Source organism: Stegostoma tigrinum, chromosome 20, assembly GCF_030684315.1.
Source record: "Stegostoma tigrinum isolate sSteTig4 chromosome 20, sSteTig4.hap1, whole genome shotgun sequence".
NCBI lineage: Eukaryota > Metazoa > Chordata > Chondrichthyes > Orectolobiformes > Stegostomatidae > Stegostoma > Stegostoma tigrinum.
In genome coordinates, this window is record NC_081373.1 from 2142041 (window position 1) to 2154137 (window position 12097).

The 12097-nt window shown below is 42.4% G+C and overlaps 1 protein-coding gene across 1 annotated transcript in view; it reads right to left on the bottom strand.

Moving 5' to 3' along the window:
- The window catches only part of pdcd4b (programmed cell death 4b), a 57413-nt gene that overhangs the window by 11595 nt on the left and 33721 nt on the right, over positions 1 to 12097 (bottom strand). The window contains exons 6-8 of the mRNA XM_048550888.2: positions 9734 to 9831; positions 8978 to 9092; positions 3047 to 3154 (exon numbers count right to left, since the gene is read on the bottom strand). Of these exons, the coding sequence (XP_048406845.1) occupies positions 3047 to 3154; positions 8978 to 9092; positions 9734 to 9831 (321 nt within the window). The remainder of the gene's footprint in view (positions 1 to 3046; positions 3155 to 8977; positions 9093 to 9733; positions 9832 to 12097) is intronic.

The window sequence follows — 12097 nt, forward strand, 5'->3', positions numbered from 1 at the left end:
TATGTGTGGAGCCAGAGGAAATGGGTGAGGTATTAAATGAGTACTTTGTGTCAGTATTCACCATAGCGAAGGACTTGGTGGGTGATGAGTCCGAGGAAGGGTGTGTAGATAGTTTGGGTCACATTGAGATCAAAAGGAAGGTGGTATTGGGGTTCTTGAAAAACATTAAGGTAGACAAGTCCCCGGGGCCTGAGGGAACATACCCCGGAATACTGAGAGGGGCAAGGGAGGAAATTGTTCAGGCCTTGAAATAAATCTTTGTATCCTCACTGGTTGCAGGGGAAGTCATAGGGGATTGGAGAATAGTCAATGTTATTCCTTGGTTTAAGAAGGGTGGCAGGGATAATCGAGCTAAGTACAGGCCGGTGAGCCTTATGTCAACAATAGGGAAATGACTGGAGAGGATTCTTCGACACAGGATTTACTCCCACTTGGAAATAAGTGGACGTATTAGATAGAGGAACATGGTTTTGTGAAGGGGAGGTCGTGTCTCACTAACTTGGTTGAGTTTTTGAGGAAGTGACAAAGATGACTGAAGACAGTAGGGCAGTGGATATTGTCTACTTGGACTTCAATAAGGCCTTTGACAAGGTCCCTCACCGCAGACAGGTACAGAGGTGACCTTGCAAGATGGTTTTAAAACAAAACTGGCTTGGTCATATAGGAGTCAGAGATATACAGAATGGAAACAGACCCTACAGTCCAACTTGTCCATACCGACCAGATGTCCTATATAAATCTAGTCCCATTTTCTAACATTTGGCCCGTGTTCCTCTAAACCCTTCCTATTCATCTACCCATACAGGTGCCTTTTAAATGTAATTGTACTAGCCTCCACCACTTCCTCTGGCAAGGCAGAAGGTAGCAGTGGAAGAGTGTGTTTCTGAATGGAGGGCTGTGAATAGTGGCGATCCTCAGGGATCAGTGTTGGGACCTTTGCTCTTTTTATGATTTGGAAGAAATGTAACTGGTCTGATTAATAAATGTGCAGATGATACAAAGGTTGGTGGAATTGCAGACAGTAATGAGGACCATCAAGAGGATACAGCAGGATATAGATTGGTCAGTGAGTTGGGCAGAGAAATGGCAGATGGAGTTTAATCCAGAAAAATATGAGGCAACGCATTTTAATCCAGATGGAAAATATACAGCAAATGCCAGAACCCTTTGGAGTACTGATAGGCAGAGGGATCTGAGTGTACAAGTACACAGGTGGTAAAGGTAGTCAACAAGGCACATGGCACGCTTGCCTTTATCGGCCAGAGTACTGTAAGAGTTGGCAGGTAATGTTGCAGCCTTATAGAACTTTAGTTAGACCTCATTTGGAATATCGTGTTCCATTCTGGTCACTACCTAAAGGATGTGGTGACTATGGAGAGGGTACAGAGAAGATTTACCAGGATGTTGCCTGTTTTGGAGGTCATTAGCTTGCCAGTTCTGATATGCCACTGAAAAACCACAACGACCTCCTCAGAAGACAGACACAGGACACGATTGAGAGAGTACCCTTTGTTGTCCAGTACTTCCCTAGAGCAGAAAGACTCCATGTTCTTCACAGCCTTCAACATGGCATTGATGATGAACATCTTGCCAAGATCTTTCCCGCGCCTCAACTTCTTACCTTCAAAACAACCAAACCTTAAACAGACCACGGTTTACAGGAAACTACTCAGTCTTTACTCAACATTGACCACAGCACCACACACCCTGCCAAGACAACTTCTACAAGACATGCCAGATCTTCGACATGGACACTACCATTGCACAGAGGAACGCAATGCACCCCATGCAAAGCATGTACACTCATTTGATTCAGCCAATATTATCTACCTCATATGCTGCAAGCAAGGATGCCCTCAACTATGATTTATTGGTGAGACCATGCAAATGTTACAACAGATGAATGCACACCAAGCAACACATCGCCAGACAGCAATATCTCCCACTCCAGAAAACTTTAGCAGTGAAGGACATTCAGCCTCCAATACTCGGATAAGCAACCTCCAAGGCGGCTTTCAAAATACCAACGCAGAATCACCAAGCAGAAACTAATAGCTAAGTTCCATACCCAAGAAACCAGCCTCAATCATGATCTTGGGCTCATGTCATGCTACATGTAAACCCACCACACTGCTCTGTATTTGTAAAATCTTCCCTACTGTCCTGTTTAGACACCATTACCTTGATAACTTGCTATGATCTCTCTACCTTAATTTGCACAGTTTTGGATTACTTGTTACTTTGGTTACAGCCTCACAATGCGACTCTTGTACCTATCATGTTACTCTAGCCATGTCATTTGTCTCCAGCACACCTTATTTTTGTTTTTTTGTAATTATCTGCCTCATTTAATTGGATTAAAGGTCATCCCTTTGCTTGCTATTCTGTTGACATTTTACTCACACCGTCTGACACTCTTAATCACATGTACAGACTTATTATTTAGCCCGTCGACAGTCCACTCACATCCTTTTGACAATCTTTTGATCTCTCTGCCAATAAATTATGGGCCTGTGTGCTTTGCTCCACTTCACCTGATGCTCCAAAAGCAAGTGATTTCAAATAAACCTGCTGAACTATGATCTGGTGTCATGCAACATCCGACCTTGCCCACACCAGTCCACCAGCACCTCCACCAGAACACGCTTGGGGAGCCTACTTCTGCCTCTATTTTCTATGCTCCAACATTTCATCATTAATATTATCTCCATTTATGTCTCTTTGTTAGAATATATTTTTAATGGGCTCTTGTTGCCCACAGTTTGAAAATATTTAAAACTGCTGTTCTCCATTGTTTTCCAATATCATTGTGTATTTAGTTGTTGTATTCCAAACCCTCAAAGACAGCTTTTGTCCAATCTATATCGTCATTTTTTTGTCCTTCTCAATTATTCTAAACTATTTAGTATGTTCTCTGCTGTTTAGATGTTCCCTACTTTTACTGCCATTACCTCAGATATTGCAGTTATTTCAGTATTTTGCGAAGGACTTATTGTTTAAAATATATGTACATATGACACTCATAAATAATCACTTGTGTTTTTACCTTGTACACCAGTTCATGGTGAAAATGGGGCACTTCGAGTTCCTGAAGGCAGTGTTCCACTTCTGCTACATCACCAGACACTTGGTATTCTTTCAGCAACATGTCAATCTACCAAGGCAATTGAGTGGAGGTGTTTTTTGGGAGAGTTGGGGAGAAGGTGGAAAGCATTAAAGAACATACATTCTGACACTATCAAATAGTATTTAATCATACACTATTCATCCAGCTCACTGATCACTACTATTAAGGTCACACTGATTGTTTGTCGCAGGGTTCCAGTCAAGGTAGGTAAAGCTTATACTAAACCGACCCAAACATTCCCAAGCACAAGCTATTCAAGTTATATTAAAAAAAGACACTTAGCAAATCCTGCATAGCAATTGCATATGAAATTGAATTGGAAATACTAGATACAGCCATGGTTTACTGTTGATGCCCAATTGCCTGTGCAGGTAGTGATGCTGCTTGAACTACTGCAGTCTGTGTGCTGTAGGTAGATCCCCAGTACTCTCGGATTTTGACCCAGTGACAGTTAAGGAACAGTGATATATTTCCAAGTCAGGATGGTGAGTGGCTTGGAGGGGAACTTGCAGTTCAGTGGACAGTCTTCCCATGTATCTGTTGCCCTTGTACTTCTAGATGGACAAGGTCACAGATTTGGATGATGTCTTCTAAGCGGCCGAAGGGAATTACTGCAGTGCATTTTATAGGTGGTACACATTACTGCCACTGGTATTGAAGAGTGTACCATTGCACAAAGAGACCGCTTTTTCCTGAATGATGTCAAGCCTCTTGAGAGCTGTTAGAGCTGGATTCATCCAAGCAAGTGGAGAATGTTCCATTGTGCCTGATAAAGGTGGTGGGCACATTTTGGCGGTCAAGAGGATACTTACTTGCCACGGAATTTCAGGGTCTGACCTAGTCTTGCAGCCACTGAATTTATGCAGCTGGTCAAATTCAATAACATAATTGCTATACAACAAAACTTCTCTTTGGTATATTATGGGGTGGACACATATACCTATAAACTGAAACCTAAAATCAGAAATAATACTGGGTATTAGTTTTGATGAGAGAAAGTCCAATCTTTCTCTTACCCTATTTCTTAATATCTCTGCAACAGATTCTCCTTCAAAAGGAGAGGTGTGGGGACGGTCAGTGACACAGAGCAGTACAGGCTGGTTGTTGGATTGGGGACTGGCGCCGATCAGTGTCTTGCGAGCCTGGCAGACCACGTGTGGAACCTCCCTGTGCTGATCTACTGAAAGATCTGTAATGCTGATCTTTTACACTTTGTTCTTGTTTTTCCAACCTGCACTATGAACAACTGTAAGTAATCTAATGTCTTTTTTTCCGCCTTTCTTTTTGCCTTTATTTCTGTACTTTGTACCCAAGATCTGTACTTTGGTACTTTGTATCTGAGGTGGTGCTATTTGCGACGATAGAGCAAACATTTCATTGTACTCCTGCACTTCTGTACTTGAATACACATGACAATAAAGGATATTCTATTTTAAATCAGTCCCCATCTGAAAACTCAGTGCATGAGAAAAAAAAATTAATGTCAACTTTGACAAAATGAAAAACCACCTTAAATCTGCGGTTCCATCTGTTAACTCCTCAGCCACAGGAAACAATTCCTCCCATTCACTGTATCCAAATTCTTCATTTTAAACACCTCAATCAAATCTCCTCTCTAAGATGCAGTCTACTCAGGAAACTGCGGCTTCTGATCTCTAAAATCACTAGTACATTTCTGAGATAACAAGATGTAGATCTGGATGAACACAACAGGCCAAGCAGCATTGGAGGAGCAGGAAAGCTGATGTTTCAGGTCTAGACCCTTCTTCATTTCTCTCTATTCCCTTTCCAAGGCTGCAACATTGTCAAGTAAAATGCCCTAAATTGGAAAACAGAACAGCAGCTGGGGCAAAACTGCAGTAGGGTCTTACATATGTTTAACATTACTTACTGGCTTTGGTACCCTATACTTGGACTTATAACGCACAGGATCCTACATGCTTTATTAACCAGTCAACAATTTGTGAACAAAAACATTTACATCACTGTTTATATACCAAATCCGTTTGTTAAATGAGCTTACTACATAATTTGGCATGAATAATAAATGAAAAATGTGAAAGAATGGTCATCCTTAAACAAAAGATGCAATAAATAATACCATTTGCAAAAATGTGGCTAACTAAACGGCCATGAAAATGGAGTCTGAAGTCAGCCGTAACAATAACAAGATGATTTCAGAGGGAAAATAATCTCATCAAGTTCAGAGATACTATCTACACAAAGGTAATTTTTGAAAGACGATAAGGCACACAGCCACAAACGCACAGGTAGCTGGACGTACAACATGAACAGTGGATCTGTCAGACTATTTTGGTGACCATACAGAGTTTTGTGAAGGGTTTAGACTGAACATCTACTATGACCACTCAATCAAAGTCAGGCTTTAAAGTGAAAAGATTAAACCACCCACAGTCATGATCTCAGAGATAGATCTCTGTTAGTGAAAGAATTGAAAAGGATTTCCTCTATTCATTCTAGAAACAACATTTGGCCCTTTTTAGAAATAGAGCTTCAAGGTGTCATATAGATAGAACACAGCACAGTACAGGCCCTTCGGCCCACTATGTTGTGCTGAACTTTTACCCTAATCCTAAGGTCTATCTAACTTCCACCCCCTACCTCATAACATCACCCAGTGCCTATCTAATAGCCACTTAAATGCCCCTAATGAGGCTGACTCCACTACCCTCTCCAGCAATGCATTCCATGCCCCAACCACTCCGAGAAAAGAACATACCTCTGACACCTCCCCTATATCTACCTCCACTCACTTTAAAACTATGGCCCCTCGTAATAGCTACCTCCACCCTAGGAAAAATTCTCTGGCTGTCCACTCTATCTATACCTCTGATCATTTTGTACACCTCTATCAAGTCACCTCTGATCCTTCATTGTTCTAAACAGAAAAGTCCTAGCTCTCTCAAACTTTCCTCGTTAAGACCATCCCTCCATTCCAGGCAACATTCTGCTAAATCTCTTCTGCACCTTTTCCAATGCTTCCACATCTTTCCCGTAACTTGCAGGTAGAGTCTGTAATTAAGAAAGCAAATGTAATGTTGTCGTTTATCTCAAGAGGGTTGGAATATAAAAGCAGTGATGTGCTTCTGAGGCTTTATAAGGCTCTAGTTAGGCCCCATTTAGAATACTGTGTCCAATTTTGGGCCCCACATCTCAGGAAGGACATACTAGCCCTGGAGCGTGTCCAGCGGAGATTCACACGGATGACCCTGGAATGGTAGGTTTAACGTATGATGAACGGATAAGGATCCTGGGATTGTACTCACTAGAGTTTAGAAGGTTGAGGGGAGATCTAATAGAAACTTACAAGATAATGTATGGTTTAGAAGGGGTGGACGCTTGGAAGTTGTTTCCGTTAGGCGGGGAGACTAGGACCCGTGGGCACAGCCTTAAAATTAGAGGGAGTAAATTTAAAACTGCAATGAGACAACATTTCTTCAGCCAGAGAGTGATGGGCTTGTGGAATTCATTGCCGCAGAGTGCAGTGGAGGCCGGGACGTTGGATGCCTTCAAGGCAGAGATCGACAAATTCTTGATCTCAAAAGGAATCAAGGGCTACGGGGGGAGTGCAGGGAAGTGGTGTTGAAATGCCCATCAGCCATGATTTAAATGGCGGAGTGGACTTGATGGGCCAAACGGCCTTACTTCCACTCCTATGTCTTATGGTCTTATGGTAACGAGGCAACCAGAACTGGACACAATACTCTAGATGTGGCTGAACCAGGCTTTTGTATAGCTGGACCATAACTTCACGGCTCTTGAACTCAATCCCTTTATTAATGAGAGCTAATACACTGTAGGTCTTCTTAACAACTCTCTCCACCTGGGTGGCAGCTTTCAGGGAATTGTGGACATGAGCCCCAAGATCCCTCTGCTCCTCCACACTGTCAAGAATCTTTCCGTTAACCCTGTATTCTGCTTTCAAGTTTGTCCTTCCAAAATGAATCACCTCATACTTTTCAGGGTTAAACTCCATCTGCCACTTCTCAGCCCAGCTCTGCCTCTTATCAGTGTCCCTTTGTAACCAAGAACAATCCTCTGCATTGTCCACAACGTGACTCACCTTCATATCGTGCATGAACTTACTAATCCACCCTTCCACTCCTACATTCAAATCATTTACAAAAATCACAAATAGAAGAGGACCCAGAACAGATCCTTGTGGTACATCACTCGTAACTCGCACCCATGTTGAAAATTTTCCATCCACTACCACCCTTTGTCTTCTAGGGTCAGCCAATTCTGAATCCAATCTGCCGCATTTCCCCCTATTCCATGCCTCCTTACCTTCTGCATGAGCCTACCATGGGGAATCTTGTCAAACGCCTTACTTAAATCCCTGTATACCACATCTACTGCTCTACCTTCATCCATGTGTTTGGTCACCTCTTCAAAGAATTCAATAAGGTTTGTGAGGCATGATCTACCCCTCACAAATCCATGCTGACTATCACGAATCAAACTGAGGATTTCTGATCACTCGCAAAGACAATCTCTCAGAGCCCTTTCCAATAATTGGCCTACCACTGACGTAAGACTAACTGGCTTCTCGCTTCCAGGATTATCCCTCTTCCCCTTTTTGAACAAGGGAATGATGTTTGCCTCTCTCCAATCTTCTGGCACTACACCCGTGGACAGTGAGGACAAAAAGATCATCGCCAAAGGCCCTGAGATCACTTCCCTCACTTCCCATAGAATCCTTGGATAAATGCCATCAGGCCCGGGGTGCTTACCTATCTTCAAGTTTCTCAAAATTCCTAGTACATCTTCCTTCCTAACATCCACCTCCTCCAGCCTACCTGCCTGTTTCAGACCGTCCTCTTCTATGACTTGGTCCCTCTCAGTTGTGAATACCGAAGAAAAGTATTCATTAAGGACCTCTCCTATCTCTTTAGGCTCCGTGCACAAATTCCCTTTTCAATCCTTGATCGGCCCTACCCTTTTCTCTGATCATTCTCTTATTCCTCATGTATGTGTAAAAAGCCTTGGAGCTTTCCTTGAACCTATCTGCCAAGATTTTCTCATGCCCCTTTATTGCTCTCCTAAAACCTTTCTTCAGCTCCTTCCTGGATAACTTGCATCCCTCTGGAGCCTTTTCCGTTCCTCTTTTCCTAAACCTTACATAAGCCTCCTTCCTCGTCTTAGCCAGTCGTTCGAACTCTCGAGAACCATGGCTCCCTCACTCGACCGCATCTTCCCTGCCTGCTACGGACAAGTATTGAGCACATGCAGTATGCATTCCTTAAACAATCTCCACATTTCAATAGCGCTCTTCCGGGACAGCATCTGCTCCCATTTTATGTTACCCAGCTCTTGCCTAACGAAATTGTAATTCCCCTTCCCCCAATTATAAACCTTACCCTGCTGTACGTACCTATTCTTTTCCATGACTAATGTAGAAGTAACAGAGTTATGGTCACTACCGTCAAAATGCTCTCCTACCAATAGGTCTAATACTTGGCCCGGTTCATTGCCAAGCTCCAAAATCAAAGTGGCCTCTCCTCACGTTCGTCTATCTACATACTGTGTCAGGAATCCTTCCTGAATGCACTGGACAAAATCCAATCCATCTAAACTATTACAACTAAAATGTTTCCAGATAATGGCTAAAACTGCATACATTTTCCATTATGTCCAATAAAATTTCTCAACTCCCAGGAAAGGCATACATTTCAATAATAAGTATTTCAAAAAATGTTTTAGAATTTTAGAGAGCGAAATAAAATGTTACAGGCTGAAAAATTCAATTCTACTTTTAGGTGCACGATGAAAAAGACAATTACATTTCCATCCAAGTTGCACAGTACAGAAATTATCAAAGTCATATACCTCTTGGACAAGTTGTTCAACTGGCCTTTGTCCTCCTCCTGTCCCCCACACATTGTCCAGGCGCAGACCACCTCTCTTCATACTAAGCAACACTGCTGCTCTACCCAAGGCAGCTCTAGGTAGGGTTTTTGGGGGACATGGGGTAGGGAGAAGAGGAAAAATAATTGTTCACTTCAACTTCTTCTGGTCAAAGTGGCTAATACTTGAGCTATTTCAAATCATTGGAGACTGGACCAGAATTACTAAAGTCAATTTGACAGTAAATAAGAAAGTACAAATATCAATGTTCAGGAACTTTTCAAATACATATCTTGGTATTCTGTGATAGTAGGAACTGCAGATGCTGGAGAATCTGAGATAACAAGGTGTAGAGTTGGATGAACACAACAGGCCGAGCAGCATCATAGGAGCAGGAAAGCTGATGTTTCGGGCCTAGACCCTTCTTCAGAAATTTCTGAAGAAGCATTTTCTGAAAAAGGGTCCAAGCCCGAAACGTCAGCTTTCCTGCTCCTATGATGCTGCTCGGCCTGCTGTGTTCATCCAGCTCTGCACCTTGTTGTCTTGGTATTCTGTGGCTGGATTTCAAACTGGTTTGTCTCATCAAAACACAAAACCCTGCATTTATCTAAATTAAAATCTATGTGCCCTTCCTCAGCCCACTGGCCCATCTGATCAAGATCCCGTTGTATTCTTAGATGACCAATAATCGTATACCATTTTCTAAAAAAAATGCAAGGTGAAATTTAAACCACTTACCTGGCATTCTCACAATCCACTTTCCCTTTGTAACTTTCAACATAACTTTTTGACAAGATTTCATCTGCCACAGCTCTCGCAATAAATTGGCCTACAAGCTGAAAAAAATAGTTCATTCTTTACTGAAACTGCAAAAAGGCATGCAAACTAATGAATTAATCAAAACAACAACTTTATTGCATTTCACCAGGAGAATAATACTAAAGAAGAGATAAAAGTTCCGAAAATACACTTTGGTTTAAATCCATGATTGACCTGAAAGAGAATAAAACTTTCTAATAAAGACTGACTTTTCTAAAGCTGGTAGGTGACTGGGTCAAAACTGAATTACAAAATTACTTCGGAACCATACAATTATCCCTTCTTCATCTATCAGAATGGTCATTTATTGAGTCAATCAATTGATCCCCATTGAAGCCAGACATTTGACCCATTAAATAGGGAGAACAGTCCAGCACACTGTCAAATCCTTGCCTTTGTTTCCACTTGTTTCACTCCTACTACAAAAGTGATGACAGGAGGGAACTGGGCAGCAGTCTTTGAGGCACATCAAGTATCCATAATAGAGGCTCATTTTATTAATGCTAACTTGTCTAAACTATCCATGGAGCACTCAATGATAGACTGTAGAAATGAGGAGATTAAAGAAAATCTAGAGCAAACTGTTGCAACAGGGAACTTTGGCAGTCATGTAGTTCACATGAATTTCCAAGAAAGTCAGTGTGCAAAACAGTTACAGCACACACAAGTAATTACAACATGGCATACTCATTTTAGAAGTTTCAATTAAAAAGCTAGACATCAGGAACATTTGTTTGTTATTCCCTCAAAGGCTGTAATCACAAGCAATGTGTTACAAAGGGACTGGATGAAAATCCACTTCTAGATCCCCATAAATTTGCTCACTACATTGTTCTGTTTTTAATCAGCTGCAATGGGTAGTCACAGAATTCAAGTGAGTTACTTTCTTGCAGAAAAAAAGTCCACTGTTGTTCATCATTTATATAAAACAATCTGGACTGGAATATTGGAGGTAGAGCTAGTAAGTTTGTGGATGACATCAAAACTCGTGGTGTAGCGGAAAGTGAAAGTGGTCATCTAAGAATACAATGGAATCTTGATCAAATAGGTCAGTGGGCTGAGGAAGGGCACATGGGAGTTTAATTTAGATAAATGCAGGGTGTTGTATTTTGATCAGACAAACCAGGACAAGATTTGCAGGGTTAATGTTAGGGACTCATGAGGAGTATTGTCAGAGAGAGACCTAGGGTTGCAGATATATAGTTCATTGAAAGTGGCGTCACAAGTAGACAGGGTGGTGAAGGTGGCATTTTGGCACTTGCCCTCATCAGTTCACAAGTTGAGATGTCATCTTATGGCTGTACAAGACAGTGGTAAGGCCACACATTTGGACTTGTGCATATAACTCTGGTTGCCCAGCCAAATGAAGGATGTTATTAAACTGGTAAGAGTACGAAAAGACTTACAAGGATGTTACAAAGACTGGAAGGCTTGAGTTATAAGGAGAGGCTGGATAACATGGGATCTCCTTCCCTGGAGCACAGGAGGCTGAAGGTCGCCTTACAGAGGTTTATAAAATCACGAGGGCCATAGAAAAGTGAACAGCCAAGGTCTTTTCCCCAGGAGAGTCCAAAACTAGAAGATTGCAGAAATAAGGACTGCAGATGCTGGAAGCTTGAGTCTATAGGCGAGGCTGGAAAAGTACAGGCCAGGTCGCATCTGAGGAGCGGGCACGTCAACATTTTGGCCAAAGCCCTTCGTCAGGACTGGGGAAGGGAAGTTCAGAAATAAATAGCATGGGGGTAAGGTTGGGGTAAGGGTAGAAGAGATGGTGATAGGTGAGTGCACATAGGGGGTTGTTGTGATTGGTGCATGGCAAGGGTAGAGGGGATAGGAAAGGTGGTGGTGGACAGGTCAAGTCTGATCAGGGAGGTGGGGACTGGACGCCGGACATGGGATAAGACTGGGGATGGAGGGATTTTAAAGCTGGTGAAATCATTGTTGAGACCATTGGGCCGTAAGCTCCCAAGGCAAAATATCCTCCAGTTTATGTTTGAGCTCACTCTGACAGTGGAGGAGGCCAATGATGGATATGTCATCAGGGATGTGGGGCAGGGTTGGTGCATGCACAGCGCAGATGCTCTGGCACAGGTTCTGCACTCTGCATGCACCAACTGTACCAACCTTCTGGTTGCCATCCATTTTAATCTCCCACATCCCTGACGACATGTCCATCCTTGGCCTCCTCCGCTGTCAAGGTGGGCCAAACATAAACTGGAGGAACACCACTTGATATTTTGCCTTGGGAACTTACAGCCTAATGGCCTGAATATTGACTTCACC